Source organism: Gossypium arboreum, chromosome 6 (assembly GCF_025698485.1).
Source record: "Gossypium arboreum isolate Shixiya-1 chromosome 6, ASM2569848v2, whole genome shotgun sequence".
Taxonomy (NCBI): domain Eukaryota; kingdom Viridiplantae; phylum Streptophyta; class Magnoliopsida; order Malvales; family Malvaceae; genus Gossypium; species Gossypium arboreum.
Window position 1 is genome coordinate 109781873 of NC_069075.1, and position 18959 is coordinate 109800831.

The window sequence follows — 18959 nt, forward strand, 5'->3', positions numbered from 1 at the left end:
AGTATTTTGATATATTGTATATTTAAAATTTATATAAATGAATTAATACAATCGAATGAGTCGAACCCAAATTTTAATATTTTTATCTGGACCAAACTTTAAAAAAAAATTTAAACCTATTTCTCAAGTGGGGTCTTGACTTAACAAACAGCATAATTCTTTAGTTTGGCCCAGCCCTGTCTCATGAACCCTTCTAATATTATGTTTAGCTCATTTTACCTATTCAAAAACACAAAGAAATTTTTTTCCACATTTTTGTTAATTTCAATAAAATAAATCATACATTTTTTGTTCCATTCTAAAAGATCTTTCAAAAGACGAAGATTCTTCCTGCTGATATTTTTTATTTTTGAGTTTTTCTTCTTATGGCCATTGATTAAAGAAAAGCAGAAATTAAAAATAAAGAAAGGAGAGAGCCTTGTAATCTACGCTAAACATAGCAATGCCCTCAACCCCATCCATAAAGCTGAGAAAACAAAAGTCGACGTCGTTTTATCACCAAATAGGAATAGTTTCCCATCGACTATTTCCAAATCAGGTAAATTAATCACCAAAATATAATCCAGAAAAAGAATATGTCAAATTCTAAAAGAGTCCCTCTGCCATGTTTATTTCAGTTAAAACATGCTTTACGAATTCAGTCTTTTTACTTTGTTAGATTTAAAAATGTAACACCTTAAAATTTTATTGTTAATTTCAAGTTTATGATAATATTATTTTTATTATATAGTTATTAAATAATTTTTTATTCAAAATATCGCACCAACGAAATAATTAAAAATTTTAACGATGTTAATAATTATATTCAAATTTAAAATTTAAATAGTAAAAGAGCTAAATTTTAAAACTAAAATAAATGGACTAAAATCTAAATATTAAAAATTAGAGAATTTTTTTCAGAATTAGATTTACAATAGACTTTATATTATTAATTTGTCAAATAATTTGATGTTGATTATTTAAAAAGCACACTTCAATAGTAATATATACACTTAGTTATTGTTTAAAAAAAATCAAAATTTGTTTGAAGTAGTGGTCAAAGTTCTTGTCTAACAACTAGATGAAATAGGTTCAAATTAAAAGTGTTAATAGATCAAGTCTAAATATGATATTAACATATTTTATCCTTGCTTAAGTCTGGTTCAACTCGAAATATGAGACTTAAATTTTGTTAAAATCCACCTATATTTATAAATGGATAACTCAAACTTATTTTAAATTTAATTTTTTAATTTTTAAAATATATATTTATATCATTTCAATTTAATATTTAATAATTTCATATATTTTATTTATTAAAATTTTATATATAATTATCTTAACATTTTTTAATGCTTACATTATAATAATATATTATTATATATTTAATTTTTTTGTACTATAAGTTAAATAATATAAAACATTACAAACTTAAAAACCAGATCGAGTTGGATCGAACTTTAGCATTAAATGTTCAAGCCTAAGTTCAATCTATATTTTAAACGAATCTAATTTTTTTCCAATCTCTCTAATCTTGTTCAAACCATGATAATATTTATCAAACTATATAAAATATTAACTTATAGATGTCATATTTTTCAAAAATATTTTTTAAATTATTTGATAAAAAAATCATTTCAAAATTGAAAATACACATTTTAAAAACATAAACAAATAAAAATATCAAAGCACATAGTAAGTGCTTAATATTAAAAAAAAACATAGTACAGGGACCTTCCATAAAAATTGACCAGAAAGAAGAGGAGAGAGGGGAGTGGGTCCAATTATCGGCCAAAAAGCTTCGTCGCATTTCCAGCTTCGTCATTATCCTCCAATTTACATTTTTCTTTCTTTCTTCTCTCCCGAATTAAAAGAAACATAAGAGAGTAAACTGTGAAAGTTTTAATTGAAGGAGATAGAGTGGAATCTCGTCGATGTTTATTTTTGTTTAAAAATATATCAAATCGATGTTCATTACCGGTTAGAGAAAAAAAAGAGTGATAAAGGAACACCGATGAATTTTCTTTGTGGAATATATAGATGATCGATCGAGAAGCTTTGCATTTTTGAAATGGAGATTGTTTTAAATCGATGAAGTGTTTCGGTTTTGTTGTGAATCTGAGTGCCAGATCGGTTCGTTGATGCATTGAGTTTGCTTTTTATTTTATTTCGTGAGGTGGAATCGTTTTTTTTTTTTGAGACAACGATGAACAACGGCGGCGCTGAAGCAGCCGTGGCTCCGGTGGGAGGGCCACAACCACTGGAGTGGAAATTCTCGCAGGTGTTCGGAGAGCGAACTGCCGGAGAGGAAATACAGGATGGTACAATATTTGGATTTATTCGATTCGGTTTCTCTTAGAGTTATTCATTATTGATTTTAGAGTTTCATTTTTTTTAATCCAAATAGCTACAAGTTTTATTATTTAGTCGTTTTTCCTCATTGCTATTTCTTTTCTCGATTGTTTATATTGGTAATATGTGACTTCAATTTGATATAACATTCGGCTGGATTGCATTATAATGTTAGGATCTAGGTCTAGCTTCACAACTGTTTCAAAGTGTGGTATGAAACAACGGTGTGTAAGTTGTGGTTTATCAATTTGTTCCTGTTTTATAATTATCGCTTGAGTTTCAGCTGAGGTTAGTTGTTATTGACTAAATGATTGAAATAATTAATCAATAAAATATTATTTCATATATGCTTGGCCGTTGTTTTCCGCAAGTTGTTCTAATTACTAGGGTCTTGGAGTTTGGTGCACAAAAAAAGAAAGGGAAAAAAGGTATTTAACAAGCCTTTGGTGGCAAGTGACTGAGTTTGCTTGCGTGATTGATGCACTTGACTTTAGGTTGTGATTTCTGGACTAACATGGTCATTGTCAAAGTATACTAGCGTTTATTGCATTATGTCTCTCATCTCGGAGGAGTTGTAGAAAATGGAAAAAGGTCCAAGTGAACTAATCAAATTGTCCGACTTAGAATCTTTCCATGTAAGTGACTAGGTCCATGAATTACTGTTGTTTTTGTCCTGTGGGAAACATATAATATCTTTGTGTGAAGCATTTTCAGCTGCGCTGTTATTAAGTTTGCTCTTTACGACACCTTCCTTTCATTGTCCTCAATGCTAGGAGGGATTAAATTGATATTTGGTGATATAATTCTCCCTGATGCTCTTTGCTTGGTGATTCTGCTTGTGTGAAGTAAACAGTTATGGGTATGATGTACTTGGTACTTGCTTGTCCTGCATTTCTGATTCCTCTGCTCGCTTCATTACATGGTGCTTCTTTTTTTCAGTTGATATCATCTCCGCTATTGAATTTAATAGAACTGGAGATCACCTTGCTACTGGAGATCGAGGAGGTCGGGTGGTTTTGTTTGAAAGGACAGACACTCTAGATGTATGTTGCTGACTGTTTCCTTCTTTTATATTTCTGAAGCTGTGTTGTTTGTTTCACTCACTGTGTTGCTCCAGTGTTCTGTTCTCATCTTTTGTGGTTTGTTCTTTGACAAAACTGAATAATGTGTAGCATGTTGGGCAACGGAGAGATCTAGAGAAGATGGATTATCCAATTAATAGGCACCCTTTATTTCGCTATAAAACAGAGTTTCAGAGCCATGAACCTGAGGTATTTGTGTTTGGTTATGCCAGAAACATAATGAATGTTTGGGTTTACTGTTTACATGCTAAAATATTTCTGGACTTGAATTTCATTGAAATGTCTACGATATTGGTTTAATACAGTTTGACTACCTCAAGAGCTTGGAAATTGAGGAGAAAATTAACAAAATTAGGTGGTGCCAGTCGGCTTATGGTGCTCTTTCTCTTTTGTCGACAAATGACAAAACAATCAAGTTCTGGAAGGTAGGTAAAGGCATCTTTTATATCCTAGATTTTACAATTATAAAGTTGTACACAGATTAGTGTTTATTGTCTTTTTCCAACATTTATGTCCCAAAAGTGGCAGTACAACAAATTTACTCATCTAACCTTGCTATCCGGTTGGTCTTTCTAATGTCATTTCAAACTTGGACAGGTACAAGAGAAGCAGGTCAAAAAAGTATGTGACTTGAATGTGGATTCCACCAAAGCCATGGGAAATGGTCCTATTGTTGGTTCAAGTATATCAACAAGCTCCAAACAATACATGGCAAATGGAGGATGTACAAGCAATGACTTTTCATTGCCAAATGGGGGTTTGCCATCTTTGCGTTTGCCTATGGTAGTTGTTGTCTATCATGAATACTTAAGAACTTATTATGTTATTTTTGTCATTTTTTAATGTTTAGGCTGTGTCTGATCCGCCAAATTGTTGTTTATATGGTTTGTTGATCTGACACATAGTGCTTATGTTGTAATTAGGTAACTACTCTTGAGACAAAACTTATGGCCAGATGTCGAAGAATATATTCTCATGCGCATGACTATCATATTAATTCCATATCCAATAACAGGTCTATATACTTATTTGATTGATTTTAGCCACAACTGGCCCCCATCTCCCTCTTATTCCTTGTATATGGACTATGATGTATATCTTGTTTTATTTTCCTTTGAGTTTCTACTTTCTTGAGTTGAATTGTTTACATTTGCTGTCTGTTGGTTGGGAGGTGGGGAGTGCATTTAGAAAGATCATAAACTGGGAGAGTAATTTCTCAACTTTTGAACCTGAAATACTTCGTCTTCAAAGCTAGCTCATGATTTTATGAAATACTTATTATTCCTTTCTTCTTTATTTGTAGTGATGGTGAAACTTTTATTTCGGCTGACGACCTGCGAATTAATCTCTGGAACCTGGAAATTAGCAACCAAAGTTTTAACATTGTTGATGTGAAACCTGCAAACATGGAGGATTTGACTGGTGGGGAATCAGTTTTCTAATTGGACATTATGGATTTATGTATTTATTTTATACATTTCCTTTATTGCTTATGGGTTGATAGGTCTGTTCTTTCTGTTATCCTAATCCTTCTTGCTTTCCTTCTGTTTTTGGTTATCCATCTGCAAAAATTTCTTCCTCTTTTCTACACCCTGCTATTTTTCCTAGTTGACTATCATCATCTCACTCTTTGAGTTTCACAATGTTACTCTTATCAATTTATGGGTTTTTCTCTGTAAAATATAATACTCTTATGTATTTTTCATGTTTGCATGATTCATTTGCTTGAGTATATACTTGCAGAGGTGATAACTTCGGCAGAATTTCATCCTATACACTGTAATATGTTAGCTTACAGTAGTTCAAAGGGTTCAATTCGTCTTGTTGATATGCGACAGTCTGCGTTGTGTGATATCCACATTAAATTGTAAGTGACCCGTGGTATTTCTGTTTTTTCTTGGTTGATTTATCATTTTAACTGTCATCTTTTGCTGTATGATACTTCTGTCGCATTTCCTTGTATTCTTTTATCTGGTTTTTGAAGTTTCTTGATGGTACAGGTTTGAGGAACAAGAAGCTCCAGGCTCCAGGTCTTTTTTCACAGATATCATAGCATCAATCTCAGACATCAAGTTTGCCAAGGATGGAAGACACATACTAAGTCGTGACTACTTGACCCTTAAGGTTGATATGTTTTTATGGAATTAATTCTTCTCCTCTTGAATAACACTTTGCCCTTGTGTCGTAGGCATCTGATGCTTGCATAAAAGCTGAGTTTCTATATTTGTTTTCTCCTTCCTCCTTTTCTATTGTTTGGTAACAAGGTTTTCTTTGTGTCAGCTGTGGGACATAAATATGGATTCTGGTCCAGTTGCAACCTTCCAAGTTCATGAATACCTTAGGCCTAAGGTAATGTGTACTTCTAAGGCTCTTCTATTTTGTTTAGATACTATTTAAAAAGAGACCCTATATATACCCGTATGATGGATGTTTTTCTGTTATTATTTTGGGACCTTGAGCAGCTTTGTGATTTGTATGAAAATGATTCCATCTTTGATAAATTTGAGTGTTGTCTAAGTGGAGATGGACTTCGAGTGGCTACTGGTTCCTACAGGTACAGTTTTTCTTTTTATTATCTCAAATAAAGAGTCAAATATGCCAGGACCTGGACGATACATAAACTAGTGGTTTCTGTTATTCCAGCAATCTGTTTCGGGTGTTTGGTTGTTCTGAAGGTAGCAAGGAAGCAACAACACTGGAAGCCAACAAAAACCCCATGAGGTATGTTCCAATATTCTGTTGTAGGTGGAATGATTTGAGTAGCTTTTAAAGGAACTTGTTTGACCTTTCTTGGTTTGGAAAATCCTGAATCAAAAGAATGACATTTTTATTTTTGTAATGAATTTCCAGAAGACAAGGTCTGACAGCATCAAGACCTTCAAGATCTCTTGGTAGTCCTTCTGGTGTTGTTAGACGAGGTATGCATTTCACATTGTTCTTAGAATCCAAAAAGTTTGAGATGTATTAATCATCGATTTGTGATTTTGCTTGATCATTAGTGAATTAGGATTATAGCCTTCTTTTTTTCCCGCAAAGTATCCAATTTCCAAACAATTGTTTTTGACTTCTGTAAGTGAGACACTTATACTCGCAAGCTATTCAACTTCCACTTGAAAAAGAAATTTCTAACTTGATTCAGTTGTTGTTGAGTCAAGCTTGAGCGAACTGAATTTTGTTAATACTCAATTCAAGCTGCTCGCTAGCCTAATCAGAGCTTTATTTATACTATATATATTTTAAATTTTATAATTAAATTAGTATCTTACCCCATATATATGCACTTAAAATCCAGACCCTACGTTTTTTCACTATTTTTTCCTTTAACAGCTATCTGTCATTTTTTCATTCCCCTGTAACACCTCTTTTTCTTCTCAACAAGTCTGCGTCTCCTACTTTTGAAATTTGAATACTGATTGCTGCTATTTACAATGATTTACTTTCTTTCCTTTCTTTTTCTTAAGCTCTTATATTTTCAGATCTGGGTTTTGTTTTGCTGATACTCAGATTTGATTTCAACTTTGTATTTTGCTTTTGTTATTTGTATTTTGTGTTTTTGCTTTCACTTTTTTATGTAGCTTTGGTTTGGTTTCAACTATTTATTGTAGTTCTGGTAATTCCAGGGAAAAAATCTTTGTCAATACACTGACTAGTAATGTATATAATAACTTCGGTTTGAACACTGATTGCTAATCCTTTTTCCCATGAATTCTTAGCATTTCATATTTCATTATTTTAAGATAAAATTTGTATATGAAACGAGCTTGGACTCAATCTCGAGTATATAAATTGTGTAAACAAGTTTAATCAAGCTGAGCTCAAAGAATTTGATTTTTTTTCAAGCCAAGTTCAAGCTCAAATGATAGGGTTCGGTTAAGCTTGAACCGAGTTTTGAGTCGAGCTCAAGCTCAGCTTGGCTCGATTACACCCTATGGCTATACTTGAGCTTTGTTTCACATCTTTTTCAGCTATCCATATCTCGTCTCATTTTTTAGGGAAAGGAGCAGATAACTCAGCAGTTGATGCAAATGGAAATACTTTTGATTTCACAACAAAGTTGCTACACCTAGCATGGCATCCAACTGAAAACTCCATCGCTTGTGCCGCATCAAACAGTCTATACATGTACTATGCGTGAAGATGATCCAATGGAGCTAATGTTTTTTTTCCCGGGCAGGGCTTTTGCTGATTGCTTTTTGCTTTGCGCCTTCCTCTCTAATTAATGACGCTGAAGCTGCAGCGGTTTATCACAATACTCTTGGTGATTTATTGAAATTTTCTAGGCTTAAGTATAAAAAAAAATCTCTTCAATTAAAATTAAATAATTGTCCAAGCCCCTATCATTTTATTACAATCAATTAAACATCTATTTTTACTTAATTGACCTCTAGATTGGATGGAAACTGATGACACCTCTAATCTAGGGCTCAATTTGATAGATGTTTGAAATTTTAATTAACTGCAATAAAATGATGTGGGCTTGAATGATCATTTGGTTTTAGTTTGGGGACCTTTTGTTATATTTAAGCTAACTTTCTATCATGTCTATCTTCCAAGTTCCAACACCAGAAGTCCAATGTTGCTGTTGTTGATTTGTGGAGGAGGTAAATTGGTCCTTTCATACACATTTAATATTCTTTATAGGGATAGACACAGTGGTATTCCCAGTCTGACTTTGTTTAGTGGGAGAAAATATGATGATTAGCACTCCGTCTACACTTAAACAACAGCTTTTCTAATTATGCTGGAAATGGCAATGGCGATGACAAGGAAAATGTTGCTGGGTTTTGGAGACCAATGGGGATCTTAAACCCAAATTCCAAGGGGAAAAAAGAGCTATACAGGTGCATCAAATCTCTTTGATATAATTTTAGCCCTTTGTGCTTAAATCTTGTACTATTTCAACTTTAATTTGTGTTGTGATTATTGTTCTTTTAATTTCTAACTATTTTCCTTTCTCTTCCTCCGTAGCCATAGAATTTGCTGTTTTCTGTTGGTTTTGGGATGAAGTAGAAGCTCTCGTTAAAAACCATTCTCTGTCTGACCCACGTTATCTCCCGGGTTATTTATTTATGATTTTATATTATATTTTAGTTCTTGATATTAATTCAGTTGAAAATGATTAAAATCATTTTTTACAAAATATCAAATGCCATATAGAGTGTCTTTTTATCTTTGAACTTAAAGTATAATTTCAATTAAAGTTATTTTTTCCGTAATGTTTTCTTTTGTAAATATAATTTATCTATTGAAATTGCGAGATCTTATATAATATAATGAATAAATAAATATTGCAGGCTGTAATTAAATATATTGAAAGTTTATATATTACTGGTACTTAAAATATATCTTCTTCTTTTTTTGTCTTTAAACTTATCTTAGATAAATTATATTTAAGGTTATGAAATTATTAATAAATTTATACTTTATCATTCAACTTTAAAAAGTTTTCATGAAAGTTATTATGAAAGTTATTATTTAAGTCATTAGGTAAGTTTTTGGTTTGATAAGTTTTTTCTTTGAAGTTGGGTATGTGAGCTTCAAGTCAATAAAAGTTCTTTTTCTATTGCTAATAATTTTATATCTGAGTGTATCTAGTGTCCTTTTAAATTTATGATAATCAGTAATAAGAAGTAAAGCATTAATCTTATTTACCCAAAACAAATACATGTTTTTTTAGGCAAGTTGGGCCCATGCAAGAAAGGATCGTATAGTTAAGTATTCTTTTTAGTTTCATTATTAAAAGAATGAAACTTTTTATGCTCGTATCACTAAATAAATATTACTAAAATATAACAATTTTGAGGCTTAAACCCCAAATGGGGCTTAAATTATATATTAAAAGCTTATATATTATATAACTAAATAAATATTACTAGAATATAATAATTTTGAGGTTTAAACCACAAAATACTATTTAAATTATGTCTTTTTACATCTTAGTCTTTAAACTGTTTTAGGTAAATTAAATCTAAAGTTACTAAATTATTAGTAAGTTTATGTTTAATCATTCAACTTCAAAAGTTACAAAATGATCAATGAATTATTTGAAAGTTTTCATTTAAATTATTGAATTATTCAGAAGTTATTATTTAAGTCACTGGTTGGTAAGTTTTTTTTAAAAAAGTTCAGCTAACGAGTTTTAAGTGATGATTTGGCGATTGGTACGGTAGATCAGTACCCATCAATTAGTATAACTTACCTTAAATCTGAATAGATTTGATGGTCAATGTCGAATATTGGAGAAGAAAGTTAATTGGATTTTGGTTTCTAGATATGTGATGTTCAAAGTTGTTTCATGAAAAAAATTAAACTGTAAAAAAATAAGAGTGTGAGTTTTTGATTGGCACAAGAGATGCAAATAGAGAATATCATACAACAATGATTTTAACATCACAGTGATTTAATAATTTTTTGTGAATAATTTAGTGACCGCTTTTATAACTTTTTTAAATTGAGTGACCAAAACATAAATTTACTAATAGTTTAGTGACTTTAAGTGTAGTTTATCTAACTATTTTTTTCTTAAGTGCTACTCAAATTATATGGTTATTAAAATTACTTCTTAGAATAATGAAGTATAAATTAAGTATCATTTATAATAAAAATAAATAAATATTAATTTCATTATATTTAAAAAATTGTGTAATTTAAATAATAATTTATGGTTTTAAGTCTAATTTCAACCAAACAGTAAAATGTACATTTCGTGCCTCTGGCCTTTTTGTACAAGCATTGCTAGCGTTTGCAGCACATACAAGGACAATATGTTTCCATTCCCATTCAACCAAAAGACTTGGAATAAAGTAGGGTGGAAAGGGTGGAAAATGGAAAATTGAAGGAATTCAAAACAAGAAATTTGAAAAATATAATTTATCTTTTCATATTTATATTTAATACGAAAGGTGAGAGAATTAAAAAAATACTCAAATCTTATTAAAAGTGAATTTCTAAAAAAATTGATTTTTAAAAATTCTAAAATCATTTTGTTTTTGGTATCAATAATAGGATATGTGGTATAAAATGGGAAATTTATTCTCTTCTTTTCTAAAAAATGTTTTTTTTTCTGCTATTGCTTGGTATTGTTAAAAATAAGAGGAAAAATTATGAAACTTTTGAAAAATGCGTAATTTTGAATTGATATGCACATTTCTTCTATTTTCTATCATTTTTATCATTATAATTTAAGAGAATTTGCTTTTATCCATTAAAATGAAAAGTTGAATCTCGCTTATTTATTTCCTCACTTTTCTTTTCAACCAATCATTCTTTTTTGTTTCTTTTTACACTTTTACATTTTCTCTTTCTATCTTATTATTTTTCCACTCAATCAAATAAATTCAAGAAACCACTGCTCCTGGTAAAAATGCTAGCTCAAATAAGCAATAAGTGGAAAAAACCTTTTTGTATGTTTTTGAAAAAATTAAAATGATATATTTTATGTCTATTTTTTATTTCAATAATAAAATAAATTTAAATATTTCTTTACGTTCCCTTCTCTACTTCACAACAAGTACTTTTACTTAAAAAAGTTAAAAAAAAAACACACACACTACAAGTAAATATTAAGATTTTACTTGTAAATATTAAGATTTTACTTTCTCTTAATCTTTTACAAAATGCTAATTTTTCCTTTTATGAAATTTATAAAAATAATTTTTTATTTTTATGTGAATACAATAATTATACAAAATTTGAAATATAAGTAATTAATTAAATAAAATGTTAGTTTATAAGATTAAAAAAATGCAAAAATAATAGTTTGAAGCTTTTATTTTATTTAAAATATATGGAAATTTTTGTTAGAGATTTAGATAAGAAATTGGTTGAGATAATTTCACTTTGAATATTACTTTCGGCCTGAGAAATACTCAGATTATAAGGCAAATGACGGTACTTGTAGCTATAAAAATACAAAAATAAATAAAAATTACAAAGTTGTAGGAGATTTAATAATTTTATAAGAATTTTAGTAATTTACATGATAAGAAATTCAGTAATTATTTTTAAATTAATAATTTTATAAAAATTAGTAACTTTTTAATATTTAGTATTTTTATAAAGAAATCAATAAATATAAAATTATATAAATTTAACCTCTCCACCTTTCCTAGCGGATCCGAGACTAGCCCGGCCCAGCCCAGGCGTGCTTGCTAACAAATTCAAACAACTACTAAAACCAAACGATAAGCAGCAGCAGCAACGTGAGCCCAGAATTGAGAATTGTCACCGAATCAAAGCTCTCCCAAATTTCTAAAACTCACCGACCCATGTCCCTAATCACCCGAGCCACCGCCAATCGCCTCCCCCACCTCCTCTTTGCACAGCGGGCTCTCTCTTTCTCCTCCGCCACCCCAACCACTTATATTCGCCCTTCTCCTCCTCCTTCTACCCCCGGTCCTCCCCCTGGCATCTCCAAGACCGCCGAATACGTGATCTCCAAGGTCGATGACCTCTTGAACTGGGCCCGTCGTGGTTCCATCTGGCCCATGACCTTTGGCCTTGCTTGCTGCGCTGTTGAAATGATGCACACCGGCGCTTCTCGCTATGATTTCGATCGCTTTGGTGTCATTTTCAGGCCTAGCCCTCGCCAATCCGATTGCATGATCGTTGCTGGCACTCTCACTAATAAAATGGCCCCTGCTCTCCGCAAGTATGTTACAATCTCATCTCTTTCTTAGTATTTTATTTAGCTCAAAATCTGTTGCCTTTGTAGTTTGATAATGTTTGAGATTTAAAACGTTAAAAATTTTAAAAAAATTCTATTACTATTTAAATTATAGTAAGTGCCTATGAGGCGGCTTAATGGCAAGGTATCGGGAAATTTGAGGTCTAGTTTCAAATTCTATCATGTGGTGTACTTAGTTTGTTAGTTTGAGTTCAATTTGCTTATGAAATTATAGTATGGGTGTATGGATTGTAAAATTTGATGAAAATTATCAATAATTTGATTAGGATTTTTAAATAAAAATTAAGAGATTTAATTTCTATGTTTTAAGTAAATGATTAAGTTTACTTTTATCCTACCATGCGTGTGGGTGTTCTGGTTTGTCGATTTGATTCCAATTAGTACTTGTAATGATTGATTCCGACGGGTTTTGATTGTATTTTATTGTAATTTAGTATGGTTGTTAAGTTCATAATATGAGTGGATTGATGGTAAGTTTTGATAGGAAAGGAAACTATATTAGGATTTTTAAATAAAAAGGTAAGAGATTTAATTTTCAATTTTGTAGGTAAATGAATAAAGTCTCAAATTCATTCAAATACAGGGATTTGCAGCATATTTCAACAGCAATCTAAGAATTTAATAGTCCTTTTCTTTCCATCTCTATATTTTAGGTTTGGAAGCTCCTTAGTTTTTCTTTTTTGTGGAGTCCAAACAATTGTTTTATCTCATTGTTACATTTTTGGGCTAATTAATACAGGCTTAATTGCAATTTTTAATTCATGAGAACTCCATTTGTCAAGGAAATATTTAGATGATCCTATCTTTTTAATCATGTAAAATTATAAATTGATTTGTGACTGAATTCCAATGATGCTAACTCTTTCCTTTTATTCAAGTTGGGAGCAAATTTCAAATACTGAAAGATTAATACCATGAAAATTTTTACAGTTATCAAAAAAGTGCATTTTCGGGTCTCTATTTTTGAAAAATAGATTCGTAAATATTTATAAATATTTACGAAGTTAAGAGAGTGATTAATTAAAGTTTAATGAAGCAAATTAGCTTAAATAAAGATAATTAGATAAAAGGATTAAATTGAATGAAGTGTGAAAGTTTAATTATAGGATAAAAAATTGAAAGGACTAAATAAATAAATAAGCCAAAGGAGTGCCAAGTGTATGGCAAAAATAAAATACATGTGTAATAAGTATTATACATACATTTGTAATACATGTATGTATTTACTTATTATTTAAGTAAATAATTAATGTCTTTATTATTATTAAATTGATATTATATGATGAATAGATTAAATAAAGACAAGTGTATGGTAATGATTTGGTACAAATGTATTAATAAAAAATACATACATTTGTAATATATGTATTTGATATTAAATGGATATTTATTATTTAGTAAAAGATATTTATTAAATAAATAATTATATTATAATATATTTATATGATAAATAAATGTAAAATGACAAGTGTATGGTGAGGATGAAATACAAATGTAATAATATATGTATGCCCAAGTGTAAAATAAATATTTGATATTAAGTAGATATTTAATAAAGTCATTATTATTATTGTTATTATATATATATATATATATATATATATATATATAAAGTAAAACAAAAGAAAAAGAAAGAAAAAGAAACAGAGAATGAGACGAAACAGGGGAAAGAAAGGAAGGAAAGAAAAATAAAAGGAAAATTGGGGTTTTTTGAAGCCTTAAGCTTTACTAGGTAAGTCAATTTGATCACTTTTCTTCCAATTTTGATGTTTATGGAACTCTAGAGAAGAGTACTACATGAATTATATCAAAAGTTAGGAAGCTAATGAATTTTTATGTGTTGATTAAGTTGAACAAAAAGATGAATTAAGGGCTAAATTGATAGAAATTCAAGTTAGAAATAAAATAAGGATTGAATTGTAAAGTGATTCATAAATTTTATGCTTTAAGGACTGAATTGAAAGATTTCGAAATTATGGTTTTATGATGAAAAATAGATAATTATGTCTAAGTTTTGTTAAAAATTGAGTAAAAATAAAGTATGAATTAAGATAGAAAAGTAAGTGAATTTAGTTAGGATTAAATTGAAATTAAAAGTAGAAAATCAACATTTTGCACTAAGACTATTTTGGACAGCAGCAGTAGTATAAGTTTGAAAAATCACCAAAAATTGTAAAAATTGAATTAGAGGATGAATAAAATATGGAATTAAAGCTTATTGAATCTAGTTTCTTATAGAAGAAACGGTGTAAGCAATTAAATTGTAAATTATGAAATATAATGAATTTTGTGAGACAATGTCAGAATGAATTCAGGTTCCCTTGTTCTGACTTTGGAAAATCACCAAAAATTGGAGAAAAATAATTAGAGGCTTAAAGTTATATTTTTATAATCCCTAATGAGTCTATTTTCAGGAGAAATCAACGGAATATTATCCGAGTTACATCAGAAGATAATTAATTTTAGTGAAGAAGGGTCGGAATTGTCAGACAGCAGAATAGGGATGAATTTAAAGAATAAACTGTACTTATTGGCTAAACCAAAAATTCTGAAAAATTTATGGTAAGAATATATATGAGTCTGGTTTCAGGGAAAATTAGCGGATCTTAATTTGGAGTTCTATAGCTCCAGATATAAATAATTTAGTGACTATGACGCAGATAGACAGCTTGAATATTCATAAAAGTAAATGATAAAAATTATGGATAATGTTACTTGCAAGTGTGTTATCTACATTAAGGATGTGGAATGGAGAGGAGGAGGAGGAAAAATATGTATGAATATTCATCTAGCATGGCTAATTTGTATATTTTAGGCTTAGGGACTAAATTGAATAAAAGTAAAACTTTATGGGCAATTTTTTAAAAATATCAGAAATGACCAAATTGCATGAAATGGATTATTTTATTATTTAAATAACAAAATTTAAATGAAATTATTAATTTAGTTCAAGATCGGGGGAAAACATGTTTTAGGGATTAAATTGAAAAGTGTTTGAAATTATGGAAAATTCTGATATTTTATAGAATTCATGGACTGTTATCAATATATATGAGAATAATAGCTGGAAATAAGGATTAAATTGCAAGAATTTTATTTTCCGACCCTAAGGATGAAATCGTCATTAATTAAAGTTTAGGGCAAAATGGTAATTTTGCTTAGAGCATTAATTAAATGCATTAGAATATGAAATGAATGAAAATGATGATCAAATTTATTTATAAAGATCCGGACGACTCAAATATGAGACTTGATCGTGAAAAAGAAAAGATATCGGATTAATGAAATTATAAACACAGACAAGCAATGAGGTAAGTTCGTGTAACTTGAATTATATTCTTAAATGCTTAAGATTGTATGTTATTGATGTGAATATGATTTGAATGTTCATTGTATGAAAATTAATGAAACATTGATATATTTGATAAAAAGGGGAAGAAATCCTGGTTAAATGAAAGGAAATTTTGATGGATCTCTAAAAAAGAATTGACGGTAAAAAGGATCTAGCCTGGACGGGTGATCTTATCTTGATATAGCCCTCCCGAAGAATATATGTAAAATGGATTTAGCCCGGACAGGTAATCCGAATTTGGGTCTGAATTTAGCCTGGACTGGTAATTCAGATCCAAGCTTATTAGAGTAATTGTCGTTGCAGGGGATTTAGCCTGAACTGGTAATCCCGACAATACTCTATGAGTTTATATTACAGGGGATTTAGCCTGGACTGGTAATCCCACTTTAAGGATGAGGTTCGCGGGAGTGTGCTCTCTAATATGAAATGTGTAAGACCATGGTTGAAAGATGCCATGACAACCTGATATGAAATGTGTAAGACCATGGTTGGAAGATACCATGACAACCTGATATGAAATGTGTAAGATCATGGTTGAAAGATACCATGGCAATATGAAATGTGTAAGACCATGGTTGGAAGATACCATGGCAACCTGATATGAAATGTGTAAGATCATGGTTGAAAGATACCATGGCAACGTGATATAAAATGAACAAGACCATGGTTGAAAGATACCATGGTAACATGACAGAAAATGAGTAAAACCATAGTTGAAAGACACTATGACATCATGTCAAAGATAAATAAGGCCGTGGATGGGAGACGCTATGACATCTGTTGAACAATTGATATTTAGGTAATATGTATCAGATGACGAATGATTATATGAAATGGTTGTGTGAAATGTTTACAAGAACTGATCATATGGAAATATATGTACAAAATAGTTGTATGAAATAATTATGAAGATAGATAAACGAAATAAGTATAAGTACATAGAATATAATTTATGTTAAGATATAAGCTATTACCGGAATAAATATACATAAAATATATGGAAATGATGGATCATGAAATATTGATATAATGAAATGAATGATATATGCTTATGAAGAAACGGTAATAGCATGATATGTTTCATGACATGTACATATATGATTAACTTTGATATGCTAATAGAAAGAAATTATGTAAGTTGAGACTATTATTAAACTCAAGTGCGATATGTCGAGGAAATAGATATATTAATGTTGAATTTATATGAGATATGTGCAAGTATACTAGCAATGTTGTTGTTTAATGCTAATACAAGTGCTAAACTGTTGATTGAATGGTAATATATTTATTTTTATGATGCATTGAATCGATAAGTATTTAAAATTTTTTTAAGTGATCTGCAAATGGTAGTAATGCTCCGAAACCCTATTCTGGCAGCGGATACGGGTTAGGGGTGTTACAATATCTGAATTTACGGATTTTTATTTGGGAATATGGTAAATAAAATAAGAATGATATGAAATCCACCTGAGTTTGTTTCTTATTCAGTCTATACATTGCCATCTTCGTGCTTCTTTACATAAAACATTGTGGTTGCTACTCCGGCTTTGTATTAGTCTATTGAACTTTTCAGCTTCCTTCTGATTTTGAGGAAATTGTTCTAGAGTCAAGAAGATGAAGAACTATGATTACAACAATTTTTATCTGTGATCTTTCAAACCCTTATCTTGGTTGGCTGAACATTGATTTTAAAGTTTTAATTGTAAAGCCTGAAGTTCAATATGGAGCTACCTTGAATGGTTTTGAATAAGTTTGTGTGATCTACCTGGTTTGTTATGTTAGTAGTTAGGTTTACAAATTATAAACAGATTACTTAACATTGATGTTTGCTCTATTGAACTTTTATATAACTAGTTTCTCGTGTGTCTAGTCGTAAAAAGCTACATAATACCTTGGCAGAGCTTGTCATATTTGAGTCGTGGTTGAGTCTGATTAGGACCATAGGCTTAATGTGTGATGGTGAATTATGCAAAGGTTGTTTCAATGGTGGTTTGGCATTTTGATTTGTTCCTCTCGTGTTGTGCCAAATAAACACCTTATTTTTTTACCAATGCTGTTGGTTCGTTCTCTTCTCTCTACTGCTTCCTTCCTGTTTCCTGTTATTTTCCTGTTTCAGTTGTACAAATTTGATTAAGCTTTGGTAATTTGATCACCCTATTGTAATTTTTGCAGGGTTTACGACCAAATGCCAGAGCCCAGGTAGGTTATTTCTATGGGAAGTTGCGCAAACGGTGGAGGATACTACCACTACTCGGTACTCCGTTGTTAGAGGTTGCGACAGAATTGTCCCTGTTGACATCTATGTCCCTGGTTGCCCACCCACTGCCGAGGCATTACTGTACGGAGTTCTTCAATTGTAGAAAAAGATCAACCGCCGCAAGGATTTCCTCCATTGGTGGTCCAAATAAAGTATCAGAAGTTGCTTCTGGACTACTTTTTTGGACCCCACTGTTAAGAACAAATAAACTAGTTCTCTGCTGAAATGAAATGTAGATGGAGATGATTGTTAAGCTGGTTTTAAATATAATGTCCGCTTGAGTTTTCCACAAATCAGGCTTGTGTTACATGTTTTTGGTGACTCTTTTCTTGTATTTGACTACTTGTGCTATTGATCAAAGAATGTTTAAGCTTGTGAAAAATGTTTTTAGAAAGTGATTTTGAAGTCAACTAAGAAGTTGGTTGGTTAAGTGGGAAGATGCTTGTCGATTGTTTTTTCAATATTTTTTATTTTTATTTTTTTGGAATTGAGGTGTTCTTAAAACTAATACATGATGATTTTTTAATTAAAAAATTAACGACAATAATAATAATGTTAAATCAATACTAAAGGAGCTTAGTGATGTTTTGTTTAAACAATCCACAAAATGAGCTTAATGGAAATTAAATAGAATGTCGCCCATTTCTTGAAGTTGAGGACTCATCCAATTTGTTTTAATATCAAATTATTGATTTTCGCTTCATTTCATTATTCATTTTACAATAATTAATTAAAAGGTGAAACCACATTAGCACTTTTTTTTATGCGAATTAATATTTGAACTTGACAATATTCTTATATAGGGTTTTGAAATTTTTTTGTCTAAATTATTTTTGAACTTCGCAATTGTTCTTTTATAGGATTTGAATTTTTTTTTGTCCAAATTAGTTTTTGAACTTGTCGATTAATCTCATATTGGGATTTGAATTTTTTTTCTCCAAATTAATTCTTGATATTTCCTTGAAAATCATAAAGTTTAGGCCTCAAAGTAAGATAAGTTGTCAAGTTCAAGTCTTAATTTGGGAACAATTGTCAAATTCAGGAATTAATTTGAACAAAAAAAAGAGTTCAAACTCCAATGTGAGAACAATTACCAAGTTCAGGTTCTAATAAAATAATAATTATAAAGTTTAGGGATTAACTTGAACAAAAAAAAATTCAAACCCTATGTAGGAGTTGTTGTCAAGTTCATGCCTCAAATAGTGATTAAATCCTTGAATAAATAATTAAAATATATAAAATTTATAAAAC

General features: G+C 30.2%; 2 protein-coding genes across 5 annotated transcripts; both read left to right on the top strand.

The window, feature by feature from the left end:
- Positions 1-1709: 1709 nt before the first annotated feature.
- Positions 1710-8517, top strand: LOC108486387 (serine/threonine protein phosphatase 2A 55 kDa regulatory subunit B beta isoform-like). Of its 4 annotated transcripts, XM_053029762.1 has the most exons (17): positions 1710-2300; positions 3271-3374; positions 3504-3602; positions 3719-3838; positions 4011-4196; positions 4337-4428; positions 4717-4835; positions 5157-5280; positions 5414-5537; positions 5694-5762; positions 5876-5967; positions 6057-6134; positions 6264-6331; positions 7406-7671; positions 7980-8014; positions 8141-8254; positions 8382-8517. In XM_053029762.1, exons 1-14 carry the CDS (start codon positions 2186-2188, stop codon positions 7546-7548), a joined length of 1533 nt encoding a protein of 510 aa, XP_052885722.1. In that variant the 5' UTR covers positions 1710-2185; the 3' UTR covers positions 7549-7671; positions 7980-8014; positions 8141-8254; positions 8382-8517. The 4 variants fall into 4 exon arrangements, with proteins under 4 accessions (XP_052885722.1, XP_052885719.1, XP_052885720.1 ...); XM_053029759.1 differs by having other exon boundaries at positions 7406-8254; XM_053029760.1 differs by having other exon boundaries at positions 7968-8517.
- Positions 8518-11579: 3062 nt separating this feature from the next.
- LOC108484576 (NADH dehydrogenase [ubiquinone] iron-sulfur protein 7, mitochondrial) lies at positions 11580-18145 on the top strand. The gene is given in 3 exon segments (XM_017788403.2): positions 11580-12063; positions 17624-17705; positions 17707-18145. Coding segments are annotated over 3 exon segments (618 nt in total). The 5' UTR covers positions 11580-11680; the 3' UTR covers positions 17860-18145.
- The last annotated feature ends 814 nt before the right edge of the window (positions 18146-18959 follow it).

Bases quoted from the DNA above. Each gene is read 5' to 3' on its own strand.
- LOC108486387 (XM_053029759.1), top strand. From the start codon at position 2,186: ATGAACAACGGCGGCGCTGAAGCAGCCGTGGCTCCGGTGGGAGGGCCA. The intron at 3,839-4,010 runs GTAGGTAAAGGC...AAACTTGGACAG, and splicing joins AAACAATCAAGTTCTGGAAG to GTACAAGAGAAGCAGGTCAA. The intron at 5,968-6,056 runs GTACAGTTTTTC...CTGTTATTCCAG, and splicing joins GTGGCTACTGGTTCCTACAG to CAATCTGTTTCGGGTGTTTG.